The sequence below is a fragment of the Oryza glaberrima genome, chromosome 8 (assembly GCF_000147395.1).
Source record: "Oryza glaberrima chromosome 8, OglaRS2, whole genome shotgun sequence".
NCBI lineage: Eukaryota > Viridiplantae > Streptophyta > Magnoliopsida > Poales > Poaceae > Oryza > Oryza glaberrima.
In genome coordinates, this window is record NC_068333.1 from 1,351,117 (window position 1) to 1,374,694 (window position 23,578).

The 23,578-nt window shown below is 41.0% G+C and overlaps 4 protein-coding genes across 4 annotated transcripts; 2 read left to right on the plus strand and 2 right to left on the minus strand.

The window, feature by feature from the left end:
* Positions 1–251: 251 nt before the first annotated feature.
* Positions 252–5,458, plus strand: LOC127781231 (lysine histidine transporter 1-like). Its single transcript, XM_052308162.1, has 6 exons — positions 252–430; positions 3,381–3,535; positions 3,628–4,517; positions 4,608–4,699; positions 4,798–4,866; positions 4,998–5,458. The coding sequence occupies exons 1-6, from the start codon at positions 392–394 to the stop codon at positions 5,094–5,096; spliced, it is 1,344 nt and encodes a 447-aa protein (XP_052164122.1). The 5' UTR covers positions 252–391; the 3' UTR covers positions 5,097–5,458.
* Positions 5,459–5,986: 528 nt separating this feature from the next.
* LOC127781230 (transcription factor GTE9-like) lies at positions 5,987–13,000 on the minus strand. The gene is made up of 10 exons (XM_052308161.1): positions 11,034–13,000; positions 10,910–10,958; positions 10,678–10,833; positions 8,747–8,817; positions 8,613–8,652; positions 7,385–7,453; positions 7,199–7,311; positions 7,042–7,108; positions 6,823–6,965; positions 5,987–6,740 (listed from the first exon to the last, which is right to left on the minus strand). The coding sequence occupies exons 1-10, from the start codon at positions 12,474–12,476 to the stop codon at positions 6,477–6,479; spliced, it is 2,415 nt and encodes an 804-aa protein (XP_052164121.1). The 5' UTR covers positions 12,477–13,000; the 3' UTR covers positions 5,987–6,476.
* A 3,711-nt stretch (positions 13,001–16,711) lies between these two features.
* Positions 16,712–18,761, plus strand: LOC127782488 (uncharacterized). Its single transcript, XM_052309689.1, has 5 exons — positions 16,712–17,049; positions 17,135–17,291; positions 17,915–17,965; positions 18,243–18,335; positions 18,467–18,761. Exons 1-5 carry the CDS (start codon positions 16,883–16,885, stop codon positions 18,551–18,553), a joined length of 555 nt encoding a protein of 184 aa, XP_052165649.1. The 5' UTR covers positions 16,712–16,882; the 3' UTR covers positions 18,554–18,761.
* An 805-nt stretch (positions 18,762–19,566) lies between these two features.
* LOC127782487 (protein CHLOROPLAST J-LIKE DOMAIN 1, chloroplastic-like) lies at positions 19,567–23,489 on the minus strand. Its single transcript, XM_052309688.1, has 10 exons — positions 23,313–23,489; positions 23,121–23,226; positions 22,930–23,034; positions 22,770–22,847; positions 22,239–22,294; positions 21,502–21,559; positions 20,731–20,856; positions 20,247–20,342; positions 20,068–20,139; positions 19,567–19,938 (listed from the first exon to the last, which is right to left on the minus strand). Exons 1-10 carry the CDS (start codon positions 23,432–23,434, stop codon positions 19,876–19,878), a joined length of 882 nt encoding a protein of 293 aa, XP_052165648.1. The 5' UTR covers positions 23,435–23,489; the 3' UTR covers positions 19,567–19,875.
* Between the last annotated feature and the right edge of the window lie 89 nt (positions 23,490–23,578).

Below are 23,578 nucleotides of genomic sequence, written 5' to 3' on the forward strand. Positions count from 1 at the left end.
CTGGACCGTCTATCCTGGATCTGACGGACGGCACACACCACCCGATTTAATAATAGTAACCCCCATCTGAGACTGAGAGCATTAATTCCTCCCCAATATCCGTGAAATTACGACGCAAAAATAGCTGCTGCGCTGGAGTCAACGGTCAACTAACCCAGTCGCCATTGGCGTTAACTTCTTCACGTTCACAACTCACTGGGGTCTGGGCTTAATAATCTTCTTCCTCTTGTTCGTCTTCTATAAGTAGAGACTTGGCGACTCTGATCTGCCGGCCTCCTTGCAGCAACCCTTCTTCTTCTTCTTCTTCTTCTTCTTCTTCTTCTTCTTCCTCTGATCCTCCATTGCTGCAAAAGAAGAAGAGGTAGACGAAAGAGGAGGAGATCAGGTGATCATGGGGACTCATGTGGCAGATAACTACCCACCGGCCAAGGTATTTGTTTGTTCATCAGCATCCATCTCTGTTTCTCTCTGTCTGTCTCCATTGGAGATCGATGTGTGTTTCTGAACTTGTTGTTTGTGTTCTTCATCTTGATCTTTCGTCGGTAGCCATGACCATCCAGTCTTGTTAATTTATCCAAATAAAAGAAGAAGAAAAAACAACAACCAAAAGGGCTTTTTCTTTCTTTCTAGAACCGTTTCTCTATGAAAAGATGATCGGCAGAGTTGTTTTGCTTTTTCAAAAATAAACGGAAAGAATTAAAGATCAAATTAAATTTGGAGGAGTTTTCATGTCGAGCTGCGAGAAGCCGGGAGGGCATGAAATGGACAAGCAAAGAGTTGGTCATGCCGTCGTTGATTCAGTTGATGAAAAGGGAACATTTTTGAGATACCTTTGCACACGAGAAAGGTAGAGTTCAAAAAGTGTTGTTTTGGACTCCTTTTTCATGGAGGATTCTCTCCTTTGCCGGCATCGCAACACCAATCGGAGGACCCCACCTTGCAGCCTCTTGGCAGCACCTGTCTAGTTGTCCTAGTTCATCTTCTTCATGTGAAAATGGAGATCGATTGCAGCTCGTTCTCACTCCTTTTTCTCACCTTTTTCTTCTTCTTCATTGAACACAAACATATGAGGAACAGTATATATATTTACCTATCATATCATAGGATCGGTGTGGTTTCAGTACTTTGCCTTAACTGCAGAATTGTTTTTAAAAATCCTCTGTTTTCGAAAAGATATTGTTTACAGGCTGTTTGTACTATATCCCTACCACTCTGTTCTTCAGTGTTCAGCTGTAAGAGTCAGAATTCTCACTGAATTTCTTACCATGGTCAGAAGTCAGAACTGCACTATTTTTTCTTGCAGAAATTTCGTTTCCTTAGCCTTTTAGAAATTAAATGCACTACATAGAAAGGTACTAACTGGAAATAAAAGTGTCTCCTTCACATGGTCGCTGTCTTGTTTGGCCTATTGAGAAATCCTTGTTACTGCACAGTACACTGACAGTTCTATATTTCGCTTTAGCTTCCAAGACCAGCAATTCCTATCAGAAAAAAAACACCTATCACATGGAAAATTTCCAAGAAATTGTTATGTTTGGCTGGCAATGAATTTTCTTTTTTGTTATAAATAACAGCTGCCCATGCTAGGATCTGTCCGTGGCCATACTGTATGACACTGTAGCCCATCTGGGACGCGGATTCTTATATATATATATATATTTCTTAGGAAAATATTTTTAGGATTAACTCCAGATGATGGAGAGAGACATTTTTAGGAATTTCCATAGCCCAAAAAGGTATAGGAAAGCATTATTTTGGAAGACTATTTTATTCTATGGAGTACATTGGAATAGTCATCAGTTTCTGGCAAACTTCTGATAACATGGATTAGTATAATTACCCATATGGTGAGCACGACAAATTGATTAACCCAAACAGATTGGCTGGACACAAACTCCAATAACAAGGCTGCAAGATGTTAGTTAAAAGATCGGGTGTTATCTTAAAATAAAATGTTAAAAGATTGGGTATATTAGAAGCAAGTTGTTACTAGTCTGAAGAAATTTGGTGTTCTCTGCTCTAGTTTTCAAGTCCTATCTTAAGAATCAAAACTTTGTAATCTCAGCCTAGTTTTGTATCCCCAAATCATTATTAGATAATCATGCATCACTCTAAGTGTGCTCTACTTGATATAAAAGTATTACTGTCGTTAGGTGAGCTTGGCGTGGTAGGTAAAAAAAATTTCTATCCTCCTGAAGTGTCATTGATAAGCATCAGATAGCTCATAGCATTGACTCTATTGCAAAGTGGCCATGTGATAAAGTCAACTGCCAACAAGAAAATAAATCACTAGTTCAGTCTCATGTTCTGCATTATAATTTTCAAACATGGCGTGTCATTGAATTGAAAAGTCCTGCCACTGATCTGTCACTTGTCTATTAGTGTTGTGATTGTATGAAGATTTTTTTTAAGATAATCTAACTTGCCTCCACAGTCCATGGTGGAGCTTTGAAAATCATGCCCCTTGATTAGTGGATTTTTTATTCTGACAAAATATATTTGCATCTCTCAATGGATAACTCCGACAAAATAAAAGAAAGAATCAATACACATAAGTATCCATTCTAAACCTAGTCATTTTGCTCTCCTTAAAAATATATATGTGCAGAGTCTCAACCTATAAATCATTGAAAAAAAAAGAAAGCATCAATACAGATAATTATCTATTCTAAACTTAGATATTTTGTTCTTCTTAAAAATAAAAGAATATATTTGCAAAGTCTCAACTGATAAATCATACTCCATAATTTATCAAATGATATATATGTTTGTTCTACAAATATTTATACAAAACACCTATCCTATAGGAATTCTACTATAGGATAAGTAAAGCATCAACACATAATTATCCATTCTAAACTTAGCCATTTTTGTTCTCCTTGAGAACAAATATATAAATTTGCAAAGTCTCGCTTGATAAATCAGACAGAAAAAGAAAGCATGAACGCGCATAATTATCCGTTCTAAACTTAGCCAGGCATTCAAGAATTAAAGTTTTACAGAATTGGCGACGACGTTATAGCACATTGAAAAGTATTAAAAGCATTACTCGAATGATTCGAAATCTCGATTTTCAAAAAACGTAAGAATAGAAACTTTGAAATGGCGAATTATTGGCCCAACAAAGATATTCCATTTATGGGACAACTTGCTACTTTTCCATGTTGCTAAAAACCGAAAGTGAAAATGCGAAACAGTTTGGGAAAAATTTCCCGATTCGGCGTACATATTGATGTATAAAGAAGAGCCGAATTCTTCAGAACAAGAAGAAGAACAAACCTTTCTTGCATAGAGTGTAGTCTGTACTAGTACTGTTGAGATCAACCATCTGTAGCAAAGTAGCAAGCTTGAATTAATCAATGGCGAAACAATGGTGGCAGGATGGCCGGAGCGCGCAGGAGAAGGCGATCGACGACTGGCTTCCCATCACGTCGTCCAGGAACGCCAAGTGGTGGTACTCCGCCTTCCACAATGTCACCGCCATGGTCGGCGCCGGCGTCCTCAGCCTCCCCTACGCCATGTCCGAGCTCGGCTGGTCAGTCCTACTATCTTCTTCATCTTCATCTGAACGAAGAACACACGAACGAACCAAGAAATTAATCTAACTGAATTCTTGAATTTTTGCAGGGGACCTGGCATCGCGGTGCTGATCCTGTCATGGATCATCACGCTCTACACGCTGTGGCAGATGGTGGAGATGCACGAGATGGTGCCCGGGAAGCGGTTCGACAGGTACCACGAGCTCGGGCAGCACGCGTTCGGCGAGAAGCTGGGCCTCTGGATCGTGGTGCCGCAGCAGCTCGTCGTCGAGGTCGGCGTCAACATCGTGTACATGGTCACCGGCGGCAAGTCGCTGAAGAAGTTCCACGACGTGCTCTGCGAGGGCCACGGCTGCAAGAACATCAAGCTCACCTACTTCATCATGATCTTCGCCTCCGTCCACTTCGTCCTCTCGCAGCTCCCAAACTTCAACTCCATCTCCGGCGTGTCCCTCGCCGCCGCCGTCATGTCGCTCAGCTACTCCACCATCGCGTGGGGCGCGTCGGTGGACAAGGGGAAGGTGGCCGACGTCGACTACCACCTGCGCGCCACGACGTCGACGGGGAAGGTGTTCGGCTTCTTCAGCGCGCTGGGCGACGTCGCGTTCGCGTACGCGGGGCACAACGTGGTGCTGGAGATCCAGGCGACCATCCCGTCGACGCCGGAGAAGCCGTCCAAGAAGCCGATGTGGAAGGGCGTCGTCGTCGCCTACATCATCGTCGCGCTCTGCTACTTCCCCGTGGCGCTCGTCGGATACTGGGCGTTCGGCAACCACGTCGACGACAACATCCTCATCACGCTCTCCAGGCCCAAATGGCTCATCGCGCTCGCAAACATGATGGTCGTCATCCATGTCATCGGGAGCTACCAGATCTACGCCATGCCGGTGTTCGACATGATCGAGACCGTGCTCGTCAAGAAGCTCAGATTCCCTCCCGGCCTCACGCTTCGCCTCATCGCAAGAACACTCTACGTTGGTAAGCACTGTTCAAGTGTTCATCATCTGAACTTAACTGAATTTTTTATTAGATCTTGGCATGGCTGAAACTGATCTGGAATCTGTGCAGCGTTCACCATGTTCATCGCGATCACCTTCCCGTTCTTCGGTGGATTGCTTGGGTTCTTCGGTGGATTCGCCTTCGCGCCAACTACTTACTTCGTAAGTTTTCCATTGATCATTTCGTTTTGATGGGTGAGAGTCTGAGAGATGATCAGAGTTCAGAACTGACGGTTATTTTTTTCTGTGTTCTTTGGCAGCTTCCCTGCATCATGTGGCTAGCAATCTACAAGCCAAGAAGGTTCAGTCTCTCATGGTTCACCAACTGGGTAAGAACACACAAACTAATTATGCTCTGTTTTTCTTCAATCTTCTCCCCTGTTTTTGTCTGAAATGAAAATGCCTCTGCTTGATCTTGCATTCTGATCTGATTTGTTTTTTTCAACTGATTCTCTTTCAGATCTGCATCATTCTTGGAGTGATGCTCATGATCCTGTCACCAATCGGAGGACTCCGGCAGATCATCATAGATGCCAAGACATACAAGTTCTACTCATAGATTACATGTTCATCATAGTAATCTCATGTGGCTGCAAGTTCAAGTTCTACTCATAGGCACACATGATGAAACCAGTTACTGCAAAAGTTTTTTTTTTAGCCAACAAAGGAAGAAGAAAGTTCAGCACCAAGTTCATACATTGTCACTACGACGATGATCTTTTGAGACGTGTCATGCATGCATCAGTCGTTAATTATGTGACTTAATTAAAAACAAAGAGGTTGTGTTTGTGCATTGTCGCTGGGTTAATCATACTGTGTTTTTATATTTCAATCTACTATTATATTGTAGGCTGGACATGGAAACTGTGTGCAGAAAGATGAAAGGGATGGATAATTACTGGTTGATTCTTTTGCTTTCAAGTTTACTGCGTGTACATATTTACCACATGCTGCGATTTTTTACCCTGAATCTTGGCATGCTGCCCTAAAACCGCAACTTCGGATTATCACCGTAATCGATCGGATACTGCCAAGTGCCAACAGTTGAAACTAGCACCAGTTTTACTCTTATCACCTTTACCAACAGTTGAACTAGTTATCATGAAATTTGGGTTTTTTTTAAAAAAAAAGCTGAATGGGCCTTTCGTTTTAAGTTTGTAATACAAAATAAATTGAAAGTTCTACATGGATCCAACCAACATTTGGATGAAGAGAATGCGTACCATTCTCAAACATTGAACCCCGAAAGTTTCTCAGAAACTAACCACTCACATCACTGACTGCCAACAAGACCTTCCAAATATATTTCTAACCTAATCCAAAAAAAGAAAAAGGTTGATTTCCACAGTAACACAAGGGTAAGCTCTTGGGCAGTAGTAGGATGGCACATACATCCGGATGAATAAAAGCTAGTGCATGCATAATGGGCACTTTTACCAGACGCCTCAATGTTCAGACAGACTAATCATTCAAGTTCTCAAAGAATGGGCACAAGATAGCTCAGGACAATGTTTTCCATCTATCAGTCATCCTTTTTGTACAGTTTCCAAGATTACATTCACAACAGCAAATGCCACTAAAAGACTATCTCAAAAATGGCTCACACATAAGGTGTTGAAGCCATGGAACCTCCACCCCCTCTCCCTCTCTCTCATCAAAAAGACCATCGCCCTCAAAACAACCCATTATTTTGATCGAGAAAAGCACTTGCGGACGACCATCACTTCATGGCTGGCCATAAACTCATTCCAAGAAAGCTTTCACTTCATTTGATAGTGAAACGCATGATGGACTAGTTTCCCACACACATTTGCCAACCTATCATTTGGCTCCCAAAATTAGTGCAGTTCACAAATTTCTGTGCAGACAGGAAACGTTAGAAGCATCCGCCCCAGTCATGCTTGACCTCCTTATGTATCCAAAAATGGTCTATAAGATGTCAATCTATTTCGCCCTCCTCAACATCAATCGTTGGTTCATCTGCAGACTCACCTTCCTCATCCTCTTCATCATCATTTTTCATATACAAACCAAGCTGTTCTAAAGGGTTGCTACCTAGCTGAAATCCAAGGCCTTCAGGCGTATGAGTTGGACTCGTCTCACCAACCGAGCTGGGAAACTGTTCACCTGATGTAACAGTTCCAAGCATTTCAAGATCTTTCAAAAAGAGGTTCCCTTCATTGATGTCTACAGTTTTCTCCATCTGCAGGGTCAATAGCATTCACACTAAGTATGTACGTTAACAGAGTATAGTGCTTCTGGCCAGAATCTCATCCATGATTTACCTGTTGCAAGGCTTTACGAGCCGCTTCCCTCTCACGTTCTCTTTGGCGTTTAGCTTCTGCAGCAGCCTCAGCAGCTGCTGCTGCCTCAGCTCTCTTGCGAGCATCTTCAGCTGCTTTTGCCTCAGCTTGTATCCGAGCTCTCTCTGTAAGGAAGACCGCGCCTCAATACACAGAAGTGTACTTGGCTTATCAGCCAAAAAGTTATCAATTCCTTCTCACCTTCTCTTCGTAACCTTTCAAGCTCCTCCATGTCGTGTTGAAGTTTCTCAGGATCCTTTTTCGCGACCTGATATTAATAATATCATGTGAAGATTACTAACAATGTCATCAGCTGCCCAGGCAACAGTGCTCTCAATCAAAAGTTTCCAATGCATACCTGATCAAGAGTTTTCTCACGAGCCTTAAAAATTGTATCAGCAAAGCGGTTTAACAAAACAGCAGCTCGGTATTGCTTTGCAGGGGGGACCTGTTTCTCAGACACATTCTCCCCTGAAATATTTAGATGAATATATATATAAGGCTTTGGGTATTCAATGAGACCATTAAGAAATTCCATGCTTACCCTCATCTTCGGCAGAAATAGGTACAGGATCACTACTTTGTTGTGGTAGATTGGTCGAGCTCAGTGGATCTGTAATCATAAGAGGAAGACGTTGAAGTACACAAGACACAAATAGCTATTCTAGAATTGCAGAAGTTCAAAGAAAACTATGCATAAAAAGTTAAGCAGACATGGGTCCTGCTGAATCTCACGCTGTTCCTATAAATGCTCCAATATCTATGACAGTTACATCAAAGTGCAAATGGTTTACAAAAGATATTTAAATGAATTGACCAAAGGTAACACATACATCCAACGATCAGCCTGTGTAATGATATCTGGATAAATCATTTCCCAGAAAGTGTGATATTTGGTGGGATAAGAAAGGTTAAATTACTGTCCTACCCGACTACACCCGACATTAGAACACATGAAATGCAGTCTATATCAACTACTACTTCTAATTGTTTGACATGTGATAGTTAAAATGAATTTAGGAGTTAGACTTGTTTGGGTCACAATAATGTACCCAGCATGTAAGCTGACCACATCAGTTTGATATTTGGTGTGTTAAAACAAGTCTGAATAAATTGGCTAAAGACAGACATGTTTTCTCAACAAATTTTATTGGCCAGCATGGATCCAGTATAAATGCATAGTGATGTAGCACTTAGGATCACTTGAGATAGTAGAAAATAATGGTTTGTTTGCCTGTTCAGCCCAAAATAACATAAATAGATTAAATTACTGTCCAACCCGACTACACCCAACAATAGAACACATGAAATGCAGTCTATCAACTACTACTTCTAATTGTTTGACATGTGATGGTTAAAATGAATTTAGGAGTTAGACTTGTTTGGGTCACAATAATGGACCCAGCATGTAAGCTGACCACATCAGTTTGATATTTGGTGTGTTAAAACAAGTCTGAATAAATTGGCTAAAGACAGACATGTTGTCTCAACAAATTTTATTGGTCAGCATGGATCCAGTATAAATGCATAGTGATGTAGCACTTAGGATCACTTGAGATAGTAGAAAATAACGGTTCGTTTGCCTGTTCAGCCCAAAATAACATAAATAGGTTATTGGTGTTAATTTTTAAAGGATGGACTGTGCAACTGTATCAAGTGTATGCGTTCGGCTCCAAAATACTCCCTCAAGTCCCAAAATATAGCCCCTTTAGCTACATAGCTAAAGGTAATTATATTTTGGGACGGGGGGAATACTAGGGTAAGCACCATACCGTTTTCCTGATCCAACCTAACCGCAGATTGCGTGTTGTCCTGCATGTGAAAAAGAGAGGAACCATTGAGAAATTCAACTCATGTCCCAAAATTCTAAGACATTCACTGTCCCCAAGATTTTTGAGATAAGCACCTTGGCCCCACTTGTTGATGGAGGAACATTGACATCCAGATCGCTTCCAGAAGAGCTACTTGAATCTGAATCTGAAGAGGTAAAGAAGGAAAAGGAAAACATAAATGCATTGGACATGAAAGTCTAAACAGGGTAGGAAAATGAAAAGAGAGAGAAAAAGAATGATGTCATGACTCATGCGCCAAGGGGCAAGGGATCATAGGATGTGTCTTTTTAGTATTGCATGCAGTCAAACATTTTCAACTATTGGTATTTATATGGACATTTATACACTGGGATTATAAAAGATGATATACGTAGATTTGTCTTAAAATGTGTTTCCGTAATACCATGGTATCCTAGGATTTGACCAACAGATGCTACTGGACGAAGTTGCATTTTATAGGCCATGTCAATGTCCAAACGATCAATATTGTAACTAGAGGGAGAATCATAACAAGAGGACGCTTAGGCACCTCCATATATATAATATATGATTTTAATCGAAGTTTTGTATTTTGATGGTTCAGAGCTGAATTCAGTAAACTTGCACCAGAATAATCAGTCATAAAGACATCAATAAATCTGTTGGTCCGGTAAAGAATGACTATTTAGATTAGCTATTTAAATGGAACAAAAAATGAACTATTTAAATGGAACAAAAAATGAAGTGTTATATATACATTTCATCAGGACAGACAGGATATACAAGAAACTATAAAATAAAATACAATTTCCCTTCAAGGGGGAAACAATAAGGGTTCAATTGATTGAAATGTGTATATATTGACAGCCGGTTAATTGAATATTACGTGTGCAATCTATTAAGTTTTGGATAGTTATATTTGTATTTTTTTTTAACTTCAGAATAGCTGCACGCACGGGAACTGTACTATATGGATGTTTTAGACATGGGCACAAGAATTAAGAAAACAATCAAATGACGTTGTTGCTCTCCATTTATATTGCATTGGGAAAGATGAATCGCTTTATTTTGTTAGGGAGATATCATTTATTTACCAAGGGAAAACAAGGAAAAGTAGTCGAAAGTTATCTAGAAATTCTAAAATGACTTATATTTAGTAAAGAGCTGAGAAGGCTAAAACGACTTATATTTGAGATCAGAGGGAGTAGAATCACTTGTTCAAGACTAACATGATTTACACAATGGTGTGGTTTGATAGCATTTACAAAATTGCACGGGCAAACAGAAGGGGAAACAAGGAGGAAATAACCAGGCCTTATGGTCTAGATTCAAGCAAATATATGTTCAAGGTATGTGATCATCGATGTGAACAAAAAGAAACATGAATTGAAGGACTCTCATAGAGCAAAGATCATGAACATACCATATTAATCTGAGAGATAGAGTTGCGAAATAAATTATAAAAGAAACACAGAATTTCAAAAAATCTAAATACTGTATAAGGATGATTACCAACTTGCACCTAAAGGAAACAGTCAAAAGAGTCAATGTCAATTGCCAAATAAAAATTGCAATACTTGCCCACTGACATGAATGTTCAGCTGACTTGTTTGTCCACTTTTGCAGCACATACGCATGAGAATTTAGGTTCTTTTTGGTGCAGTCCAATAGCTAATACAGGATTGCAATAAATAACACTCGGCATATTAAACATCGGGATGAGTCTGAACTAAACAAGAATCAAACAGTCCAGACATATCAATAAGATCTCAAAGTTAAGACTTTGAACTTCTATCTACTTTGTAAACTATATACATGTACAGACCAAGTACTAAAACAGCATCACAGAATAAGGATGACAGTATCAATAAGGCCATCAATTTGTATCACGCAACATGGCATAGAATTTAAGAAGGTTATAAAGCCCAGGCTGTTGAAAACATGTTACTGAACTCAGCATCAGAAGAGAAGTGAAGACAGAAAGTTAGCGACTGTAAAACAATAATAGATTGCATAAACAACATACCACTGGAGGATGATTCTGAATCACTACTAGAACTGCTAGAAGTGCTATGCTTGCTGCTTCTTTCTGCAGTTTCACTTTCAAATACTGCAGGAGGATACGTCAAAGGTGGAAGATCATTCCCACCAATATCAACATCTTCTTCAACGAGCTCATTACCTACAAACATGCATATAAAAGTTCAAAACCACAAAAGCAATAATTATCATAAAGAATCAAAGAATGAGATGTACACCTTCTTCATGATGCATCGATGAGTTGCTAAGCCCATATTCACTTTCAAACTGCCAAACAGATTGGAAAACAGTAATCAGCTAATTAACCGATGAAAAAGATAACTATAATACAACAGCACCCACCTCAACCTCACGATGCTCATCTTTTGTAGGGTTTCCTGACTGATTTACCCTATCATAGTCATCAAGAAGCTTCTGAAGTTCAAACAATGTACTATCACTTAGGACATTCATGTCAAGCTCTAACTCATCTTCATCACCCTCATTATCATCAGGAAGGTGGCTCCTTATAAAATCAACTACATGATTAGGAATCAACCCACCATATGATTGAAGTCTTACGCTTAGCTCATACTTTTGTCTGTCCGTCATAATCTCCTTAGAAGCCTGTACCACTTGAGCATCATCAATCACCTTAAAAGCCTGCACCACTTGAGCATCATCAATCACCTTAGAAGCCTGCACCACTTGGGCATCATCAATCACCTTAGAAGGCTGTACCACTTGAGCATCATCAAGGACCTTATCAGCTTCTACTACAGGTATTTCAAGAGAACCCTGAACCAAGGGAGAAGCTTTTCTCTTCTTTGGTTGCAAAGCTGGCTTAGTTGAAGCATCCTCTTTTTTAAACATATCTTTCTTGTGTACACCTTTTGTCGAGTGCTTTTTCTCAGAAGGGTAATCTTTCTCAATGGTATCTTTCTTAACTGCACCCTTTTGTGATGGCTCTCTTCTCACAGAGAATTTATCATCTAGTGAAGGAAGCTTCTTTTCGATAAACTTCCATCTAGTTTCAAAAATACATTTCAAAGTTTTGCCCATTAAATTCACGTCATTACCGACTGGGTTATAAGTCACGGCATTGTCAAAAGTAAGCCTCACATCTGCAGCAAAATCCCAAGGTGTAGAGTACATGCCTGCATTCAACTTTTTCTCGATGGTACCCAAATCCATTGGCTTCTTGATTATGTCAAAATAATCAGGAATGTTCAACTGTACAACATCAACCGGCGCAAGGAACGGACCAGCCCACTGATGCTTGAAGAGGTTCTTCAGAAGGTTGCCACATTGTTTAAAAGCTTCTGCGTAGTTTGCAGACCTGACCACAGGTGTGGCTGCTGATGGTGGCACTCCTCTGCCAGACTGCACTGAATTGCTCCGTTTAAGCTTCGCATCGTTTCTCTTTGCAACTACGTCTCCAGAAGCTGACGCCGCCCCGCCATTCATGCTCACCGCAGCCGGCCTCGAAAACAGCCTACTCTGTAGGGCCTTAACCTGCTCAAGCTCCTTGCGGAGCCTCATCTCGAGGTCCTTTTTATCCGAAGGCGACATCCTCGGCAGCATGAAGACGTCCCGCGGCACATTGAACCCCGGAAGCTCCCCTCCATCCTCTGTCTTCAGGATTCCGCATTTCCTCTTCGGCACAGCACACGAGCTCCCCGATACGATCCGCTCCGGGCTCCCGATACAGCCCTTCGACTCCCCCACCGTCTCCACGCCGTGCCGGTAATCCGGCACGAAGCCGAGCGGGTGCCCCTTGGAGAACTTCTGCGTCTTCCCCATCATTGCGCGCAAACCCCCCTCACGCGTCAGGCCGGACCAAAGAAAATCCACCCGCAATTCCTCAAAAACCTAACCCTAACCCCTCAAGGAGGGGGAGGAGGCCCAGCTTATTATTCCACGGCCGCCACGGATGAGGGGCGGCCCCTTACAAAACCCTCGAATCCGGGGGGCGAAGCAGCTCGATTGGCACCACCACCCGCGGCGAGAGATCGAGCGAGCGAGCGAGCGAACGAACGAACTCACCGACCGCCTCCGCCTCCGCCGCCGCCGCCGCCCCCACACCCCCACACCCGGCGGCGCCGCCGCGAGATCTCGAGGCCTTCCCACGCGCACCCCCCGGGCGCCGGCGCCGCCCGCGAAACCCTAGAGCTCTCCCCCTCCTCGAGCGGGGGGAGGCGTAGGGCGGCGAGAGAGGAGGAGGAGGAGGAGGCGGCTAGGCTTACGGCTTCTCCTCTCTCTCTCTCTTTCTCTCTCCTCTGTCTCCGCGCTCGGCTATCTCTCTCTTTCTTTCTCTCTCTTCTCGCTTCAGCTCCTCGACCTCGCGAGCTTTGGGGGCTCGAATCGCCAAGGGTGGGGGCCCATTTGTAAGCGGCGGTTTTAGGTGTCTGCTCGGTCGCTGAGCTGTGGGGCCCACGTGGCAGTGACTAGGACGGGGGCTGCGCGGCTTGTTGCGAAGGGGGATATCCTGGCCGTTGGATTTTTCGGGTGGACGGTGGTAAGGGCGGTTGCGTGTCCTCGGGGCTAGCTAGGCCTTTTACCATTTGTTAGAAGCACCTATTGCCCAAAAAAAAAAAACTTCTGCGATGAGATTTTTTTCTGATTAAAAAAAGGCCTCCAGGGATAAGCTAATGCTAATCCGCAAGGTTTTGATGATAAAAGGTTGAGGGTTGGTTTGGTTTGTGACCTAGGGCATGTTCACTTTGATGCTATTTTGGCATGGTCTCTTATATAGTTATCAAAATTTGGCAGCAAATTAAATGTAGCCATTTTTTTGGCAAATTTATTAAAATTTGGTAAGGTTGAAAATGGCATCAAAGTGAACAGGCCCCTAAATTGGCCTTACTAATTTTTTGACAATACCAAATTTTGGTAAGTTTTGGCATGATTAATTTTGGGAAGGCAAAGTTGTATTTGGATTGAAGCCAAAATAGCATAAGTTAACTATTGAAATGGCCTATTTTCTTAGGCATATCAAAATTTGGCTTCAAACCAAATAGACACTGAACACTATTGAAATTTACAAATATTGGTAAGCCAAATTTAAGCCTCAAACCAAACCTGTCCTGAATGTATGTTTTAAGTGGATAACAATTAGTGGTCCGATGTTGGTTAGTGGAAAAAAAAACCTTTAAAAGCTTCATATATCCGGAGGTATATATGAATAATTTATTTATTGAGAGTTTTATTGATTTTAGTGCATCATTAAAATGTATTCATTGAAAGTAGGTATGCACATATCCGAAGGTATACTTACTCCTATGGTATGCCATGACATTGGCGTATGACATGACCGGAAAAGCAACTTAGAAGCTATAATTCCCTCTTCTTCTTTACCCCTAATCTCCCGAGAAAATGAAGAAGCCATGGTTTTGCCCCCACAACTTGATGATGGCAACAATTGGCTTAAGGACGCAAGGCACATCTCGCTACCCCTGTTATTAGTTATTTGTCCGACTTGATTGGGTCATGGACTCAATCAATCAAGACTCGTAGGGCGAGGAGTGAGCCCAAGTGATTAATTGGCCATTTGGTTTGGTAGAAGTTTAATTGTTTGATACTATAAGGGAGAGAGTAAAGGCTTCGTTGAAACTTGTCTACATAAATGAACAAAGATTCTACATAAATGAATCAAAGATCCTAAGTGCCTAACAACAAAATATTGGTCACTAAAAGAGCAAATACTAAATATAAGTTTGTGATGTTAACTAATGACCACTAGTTTAACTAGTACTTTATTTCTTCAGACCAATTGTTGATTGTCCTGACTGCCTGAGCAAAATGCAATGCCTAATTGTTGATTGTCTCGACGGCCTAAGAAAAATGCAACGCCTAACTGTTGATTGTCCTGGCCGCCTAAGCAAAATGCAATTACAATGACAGCAACAAAGGGAAAGGGGTATGATCAAGCACGACATCTGTGAAATAGGGAACACATTCTGTGAAGATTATTTCAATTGTAAAATTATATAATTACATGGAAAATTAGGAATATAATTGTTGATATTGCATTGCAGTTAGGACCATACATTCTGACAAGTGTAATTGTAATACAGTTCATGTATAATAAATTTTATTTCATTAATAAAAAGTACATTGCACTTTTTCGGACTAAATTTTAGTGTTGGGTCTACTAATGCACATATCTCATGTGATTATAGTTTCTCCATTACCAAATGCTCATGCAAGTATACGGGTTTAACATTTCATAGTATGAAATATGTCCTATACACATAAAATTCCGATGCACAATAGGTATCAAATGTCACAGAAAATTCTAGAACAACATGTATATATAGATGTTCTTCTAATGATATGATAATTGCTCGCGCATTGTAACCAAAATTGATCCGGAACTAGTTTTCTCATATGTGTTTTTCTTGTTTTCTCGTATGGAGAATCATAATGATCTCATGGGTTAGCAAAACGAATTTTTTTTTTCTGGAGCCGGTTTATTTTTTTGTTTCCTCATGCCTATGGTTCTTTCAAAGAACTGGAATGCTTCAGTAGGAGCGGGAGGACATATGGACGGAACTGCGTTGTTAAAGCGTTAGAGATGGAGAAATACCGTGTAAAAAAAGAGGTAGAGAAATACATGAGTTTCTTCCATATTATTTTTTCAGTAATCAGTTTCAACTCATTGAGAAATTTTTAACATTTCAAAAAAGAAAAAGAGACTAGTTCCGTGTTAGCACGCTTTTCAACCTACTACCCTGTTTTTTTATGATTGAGATTCAGATTTAATTACCTCTGTTTACTTAGCCCGCTTTTCAAACTACTTAAAAGGTACGTTCCATAAGAAAACTTTTATATACAAGTTGCTTTAAAATATCAAATATATATCCATTTGCCAAGTTTATAATAATTAAACTTAATTATTATGTGCTAATGACTTTCTCGTTTTACATACACCAACTTAGTATTTCCTCTTCATCAAATTCAAATGCCACCATATATCTATCAGGTATCCTTGTAACTGCAAAGATTGGCTGTGTTTGAAAAGAGAGGAATAGAGAAGATACACAAAACAAGGTAAGCTAGATTACTGCCTAATTAATTAAGTACTAATTATTTTAAACTTGCGAAGTGAGCTAACTCATCTGGTTAGCTTTCTGTGTTTGAAAAGAGAGGAATAAAGAAGATATAAAAAACAAGATAAGCTATTAGTGCGTAATTAATTATTTTAAACTTGCGAAGTGAGCTAACTCAACTGGTTAGGTTTCTTGTGGTGAAACCAGTCCATCCGGGTTCAAATCCAACCGTAGATTTGACTCGGGTGCTCGCATTTACAACTAACTATTTTTTCAGTTGTAGATGACGTACCCGTCAACAGTGAGACATCCGTGGGCCTAGTCCTTCGAAGATGTCCGTACAGGTGAGTGGGCGCGTATTGTGGACGCATGCGTTTGTATCGTGTTTCTCAAAAAAAATTAAACTTAAAAAGTGTATTAATTTTTCTTTTAAAGCAATTTTTCTATAAAATGTTTTATAAAAAAATACGCAGTTTAACATTTCGGGAAATATGTGCGTGAAAATATACTCTTCTTTCAACTCTTAAAGGCAGCCAAATACAGAGGCCTACTTTAGTTCCCATTTTTCCCCCAAAAAAACATCACATCGAATCTTTGGACACATGCATAGAGTATATTTAAATAAAAACTAATTGGACAGTTTGTATGGAAATCGCGAGGCGAATCTTTTTATCCTAATTAGTCCATGATTAGCCATAAGTGCTACAGTAACTTATATATACTAATGACGGTTTAATTAGGCTCAAAAGATTCATCTCGCGGTTTCCAGACGAGTTATGAAATTAGTTTTTTCATTCGTATTTGAAAACCTCTTCCGATATCCGATCAAACATCTGATTTAACACCTAAATTTTTTTTTTCGCGAACTAAAACCACCATGTTCAGCTCTCAAACGCAGCTGTTCAGACTTGAGAGTAGAAGAAAATGCCAGCCACAAAGTGTCACCAACTAGCCGGGCCCACATGCCAGCTCGGACCCGACCAATTCCTCTTCCCCTCGGCCCTCGCCTCCACCTTCCGCGCGGCCACACCCACGAACCCTCACCTCCACCTGCACACGCAGCAGACGACGCCGACGAGTGGCCGCCGCTCGCCTCCCCTCCCCGCACCGCGCCGGGCGCCAGATCTTCCAGAAGCTTCTAGAACCCGCCCGCTCCATCCAATGGGGGACAACGCCTCCGCCTCCGCCTCCGTGCTGGCGCCGCCGGTGGGAGCGGGTGAGGGTGACGCGCCGTCGTTCTCCTACCTCGCCGCGCTCGGCAACTGCCCGCTCGTCGCCGCCGTCCTCGCCGGCGCCATCGCGCAGTTCATCAAGGTGTTGACCACATGGTACGTCACACTGACCTGGATCCGAGCTCCCCCCGTGGCGGGATCTGACCTGACCTGACCTTGGCGTGGGTGGGGGGTGGTGTAGGTACAAGGAGAATCGGTGGGACGCGAAGCAGCTGGTGGGGTCCGGCGGGATGCCGTCGTCGCACTCGGCCACCGTCGTCGCGCTCGCCGTCGCCGTCGGCCTCCAGGAAGGGTTCGGCAGCTCGCTCTTCGCCACCGCCGCCATCTTCGCGTCCGTGGTTAGTTCTTCATCCGAATGTTCAGGCTTTTGTTAATGGGGTGTGGATCTGATCACTGGTTTTTGGAATATTACTAGTAGTTGATTGGTCGGGAACGAGTAAATTTACTATGTTCTTTCTACAGTTCTCTTAACTGGTTCAATCCATTTTAAATCTTGATCCGATTCAACTGGTTCAATCAATTTTCTCTGATAATCATGGCAGCAAGGTTGCATTTTTTTTCTCGCTTTATTGCAATATGGAAGAGAAGATGTATCCTGAGATTATAATTGATCAGGCCTTCTTTGTTTAGTTGATTAAACTAGTGGAAGGAAGGACAATAGCATGTTAGCACTATGATTGTTCTACTTATATTGGCACTACAAAAATCAGTCGAGGACATCGCAATAATACAAACAGCTGACAGCTAGCCTCTTCCTTAAAGATTGAAAGTGTCCTGTGATTTAGCTCTCACCCTACCTGTCCCGCACCTGGCAATGTAGCATCCTCACATAATTGATTGTGATTCTTATGGATTTTTACAGTCATCTGCTTCAGAAATGCAGTATGCTGCATTTTCATCATGGATTATATTGTTCTTTTCACTTGGTGGAAGCTGCTAACTTTTCGGCAATTACTTGCAGGTTATGTATGATGCTTTTGGTGTCAGGCTACATGCAGGGAAGCAAGCAGAGGTATGACCTGAATATTTCACGTTTCTATTACCATTTAATTAAAAGCAAAAGGACACGAGTCATTTGCTGGAGAGAGAAGGAAGGGTGTGGTTCTATTTGAAATATGCACATGCTTTAATATGTTTGTGATAGTCTGAATTAATAGCCCATGTTATTCCTAGTATTTATCATATGTTGAGAAGGATGTTGTCGATTTTTCTGTTGGATATCTCCATAATTTCTTTAATTCTATGGATGCTTAAATTGCATTCCAGTTCTAACTACTTTAACATGTTAGGTCTTGAATCAAATTGTGTATGAACTCCCATCGGAGCATCCACTGGCTGAAACAAGACCACTCCGAGAACTCCTTGGACACACACCAGCTCAGGTTTGATCTGTTGCTTGAATGTATATGTTAGCAATTTAGAAAGTCAATTGTGCATGTTATTGCATAAGATGATATTCTGATTTCTAGCACATATGTGAAACACATTAATGATTTCAAGATGCATTTCTCAGGTTTTTGCTGGTGGGGTGCTTGGATTTGCAGTGGCCACATTTACAGGCATGATAGCTGGGCTTGGTAACACTGGTTCATTGCCCTGACTGCCGGATTGGCGATATTTGTAGCTTCACGCCAAATTTGTTGAAGTGTTAGAATCCAAATCGGTTATGCGTTTTCGGGTCGCGTACAGGAGTATGTAAAGTTTTTTTTTTTCTTTTGTGGAATTCGTAAGCCAATCTCATGTGAGAAAGAAAACTCATGTCATTCTTTTGTAGCTAAGAAATAATCAGCTTATTTGTATTCACAAAATCACAAGTGCTCCTACTTGAGGTGAAATTTGATGGTGATCGACCATTACCAGGTGATCTTTGGTCACTGGTCAGTACTGTCAGCCATTAGGCACTAATATTCTGCTAACTAAATTTCCGTAATTTAACTGACAATGGTGGAAACCAATTGAATCGTTAGATAGGTTAGTCCCTAGACTCGGTGAAAGCTTGTATGTGTTATTGTGTTTGATATGAGTGGTGGCGTTTCAGCTCCCCTTGCCGTGATTTTTTTTTCCTTTTCTTCTCTCTTAATGGAATGATACGCAGCTTTCGTGCGTATACAAGAAAGAAAGGAATGATAAGATCCGGTGAACAGTGACAATATAGACGGCCTCATCTTTTTACTAATGCTTATGCTTATCAACCAAAATTTAAATTTTCACTCTTAAATTTAGAGCTGATTTTAGGGTTTTTTTTTATCGAAATTTATTTTTTAGCCTTTCACAAATTACTTTCCGTTTGCGAATATGCCGTTTGGCTTATTCCACCAAACAGCCAAACAATGGGGCTGCCATCTCTATATGCTACAAGTTTGTCTAAATGACATGGTATTCGATAATATCAAATTATTTTTCTTAGAAAGTTAATAGTACTTGTATGGAAAGAATTTTGCTTCTGGCACATGGTAATCACAGATGCAGCTAACATAGAAGTGTGATAAGCGCAAAACTTAACGCTTAGCATACCGCTGAAGCCTGAAAGTACTTGTCAAGTTATTTTGTTGGGCTACTCGTCAAGTTTTTAACAAGAATCAGAATCTCTCACCCTCAAAAGGAAAAAAAAAGGGAAGGAAAATACCAGAATCTGATATAATCTCATACATTACATTTCTGTTAAAATATGCACACTATTTTTTTTTTCATCAGCCGACGCCTTACGCCCAGTGAGGAGGTTCACAACTGTGCAAATACAAGCGCATATTCAACAGTATCTAACTCAAAAGCCGGCCCAATTATACTTCAAAATTTGTGAACTCTTGACTCTCCATTAATGCCTGAGGTAACACCAGTCCACAAGTGTGCCACTCACCGAATCTCAGCTCATATCCTAACATCTCATGGTTCTCTTAGCCAGACTGTAATTCCACTGTCTGTTTACCGGTAGTATGAGGCTGTGATGTACAGCAGAGCAGCGGTAGCTGCTGTAACAATCAACTCCTGGAAGAAATCACCAGGTAGTTAGTTTTTCCCTTTTTTATATATAATAGTAGGCAATGGTTCTGAACAGAGTTGATAGATCTACAAATCTTTGCATTTGATAAAAAGAAAGTGCATATTCTTTTGTACCTGATAGTAATAAACAATGCGTGGAGTATACTGCCATGAAAACTCAATCACGTTAACAGCTGCTGTATAACCCTGGAAAGATTCATACAAAGAAAACCAAACCAAAAGGCAACTGATAAATATTATGATAGGTAGATAACATGGCAGCAGCAGATCAAGAAAATTCCAGCATTGCTTACCAATGACGCAGCAAATACACATCCAAATATCAAACCCAAAGCACGGACTACTCGTTTTGCCATTCGTATTCCACGTCCTTCAACCTCACCATACTCCTGCAGAAAACACCAGGATGCGATCATATGACCATTGTCTAATCATTTCAAATAACGGTCATAAGATTAATATAAAATAAATTCATGATGGTACCCATCATCAGTAAGAACCACCCCATTTGAAAAATTACAAAAGCTTTTGGGGGACGGAATTCTGCGCATCTTCTTTTGTTTAATTGCCTTTCAGTTTACAACAGAATCAGGTAATGGAAGCGAAGTCAAATGATAAAACAGGTTCAGTAAAAATACATTAATTATATTTGACAAAAAAAACTGATAATTATGGAAGTAGCAAACAGCAGCATGGCACTCCACAGTAAAATGTGCAAATTACAGTATCATGATTCATAAAAAGGTAAATAGAGGTGACTAAGAAATATTTTCTCACATTATATATTGGCGTTATTGGTGGTTCAGTAGCCCTTAGCTTTTGAAGTATTCTGTAGAAGAAAGCAAAACATAGGAACTGCAATGGCTTCCAGTCCGCATTGCCCATGATAGCTATCCAAACAACCTGCAGGGTAGTAAAAATAAAAATCTTTTGCAAGAAAATCGTAACCAATGAGATAGAGGTATCCTCAAAGCATTATTGTCTAGAACAAAAACATAGGAGTGTTACTCGCATTGTCTAAATAGTGCCAATTCTAGCTTTACAAAAAGAAACAACATGTTTACTCTTATTAATTGACCTCGGAAACATATGAAGGTTTTAAACAAAAGTAACCTAGCCGCGTGGTTATAGATAATCCAATAGGACTTATATACCTTTGGGCTCTTAATAAGGGCATTCAAGCAGAAACATTACCTAGATAAATCAAAACAAGAAGTATCTGAACAAAAACTTGTTTAGGCTAAAGCAGCATGACAGCATCTATTTTGGACTGGAGCACAACGATAGAACTATATAATAGTGCATGCATTCAAACTAACATATTACAAGAACATTATACCGCACAGAAGCATGCTCCCAACTTATAAGTAAACCCCAAAGAATCAATATCTTTAAAAATAGATAGATTTTGTTATAACAATTATGATATAGAGCCCTTGCAGATATGGAAGACAGTGCCACAAAATTGCAAAAAAGGAAAAAAAAGGTCAGAATTATATCACTAGTTGATATAGGCATGTGCTAAATATTAAGAGAAGAGCTGCATACAATGGCTGCTGATATTCCTAAATTGATGCGCATGTCCTTTACTGTTGATTTGGAGGATCTGCAAGAAGAATATATCAACCACTAGTTATTGGATTCAAATGGATGTTTCTGTTTAATTTAAATAACAAGCATTCTATGTGCATATCCTTCTCAACAATTTCGCTGTCCATGCAGAACTAGAACATTGGGGGCCTCATCGTTTGGCTTTTTTTCGTAATAAGCCAAAACGGCTTATTAGAGAATAAAAATGAATTTGTAGGTAAAACTTTTATATATGTGTTCTCGGTGACTTAAAAGCCAATGCTGAAAAAGAAACTACGTTGAAAATATCTCAAAATCAATGTCAAAATTAAGTTTGAAAATTTAAATTTTGGCTTTTTCTTTGGCTGAATAGGCCATCCAATGGGGGCCTGGAAATTTCACTGCTCATGTACAATGCTTGTCCTATAAGATGGAAATGAAAACAAAACACCAGCTGAGGAAAGCAAAACTGAATAGGGCAAAGCTTGTAGGACAGGCCTGCCTTTCAGCGGCCTCATCCACTTCGCAAGAGAAACAGGGCAATTCAAATTTCTTATGATCTCTACCAAATCTTCATGGCTGTGTTTATATGAAAGATAGAAGCTTGTTATTTTCCATAAACATGCATCACATCAATCATTGACATACACCCAAAGAGATTATCGATGGACTAATGAAATATAGTATTCTAATAATAAACTTGATTAAAAAGGTACCTAGGTCCCCAAGGAACAATTGGCTGGTCATCAGCATACTTGATATCCTTCGACACCTGACAGTGGAAACAAAAACCAGGGCACCAGTGAATAAAATCATAACTGGATAATATAATTGTAATTGTAGGAAATGATGTAGACGACTTTTGAGCTACTAGTTTATCAATAGAACAAAAAATGTTTGTGGATAAACTAACTGTAGTAGGTGACTTATGTCTGGATATAATAACAACTGTTGCCTTGTTTGATCCTCTATCCATTTCCAAAGTTCTTTATATATTTTCAATGCAGTGGTAACTGGTCCCCTAATTTTCATAAACACCAGTGCGAGATGGTGCCATTCATAGCATGTGTTTTAGTGTTTAGTTACTTGCCTCCATCTTATGTGTTATAATCCTGTGATAAGCACTAGTAAACCGAATACTCACAAAACTATACTCACAAAACTTGTTTCTTTTGCAAATAGGATATGTAGGAAAGCACTCTAAAATCTTGCAGTTTTGGGTGCCTCTGCATTTATAGAAATCTGACCTGAACAGAACCATATGTTACTCCTTTCTTCCTATACTGCAGCTGCTGCATCATCACAGTGTCGTATGCCTTCTCCAACTGAAACCACAACAAGTATATCAGCAACAAAATAACAGTAACATTGCAAGCCCAAACATACAATCTCGGCACAATACAGAACCTTTGACAGGTAGTACTGATCTCCATTCTCGTCCGCTTCCTTGTGCTTCCTCTTGTAGGCCAGCTTCATGTGGTCGAAGCTATCAAGCGGGGTAATACCCAGAATCTAACAATCCAACAGCGCAAAAAATCAAAACACAAGTCCACCGAGCGAATAAAAGTTTAGGGGAAACTGCTCATTTCAGCTTCCACCTCGTAGGGGTTCTCCTCGTCGCTGAACTCCGCGCCACCTGCCGCCGCTGCCGCATCCGCCGCCACCACGACCAACCCACGTCGCCTCGCCGCCGACGCGAAGACCCTTCATTTCATGCCAAAAAAAAAAAATCTCAAACTTATCCACAAACCAAAACAACCCCGGTCCGAAAAGCGGCAAGGTGAATTTACCGAAGCGATTTGGGGCCGGCGCGACGAGGGAGCGGGAAGAAGGCGCGGCGGGACAAGGGGGACACCAGCGCGGGCACCGCCGCCGGGGCGGCTGCAGCCGCCGTCGCCGTCGCCGTCGCCATTGGTGCGCTAGGGTTCAAAGCCTCGGACGCGACGCCATGGGAGGGCAAAGCGCAAGGTCTATCTCTCTGGGAGGTCTCGCGGAAGGTGGTGGGGTTGGGCCCCACGCGACCCCTCATGGGCCCGAACGAGTTAGGCCCAACATC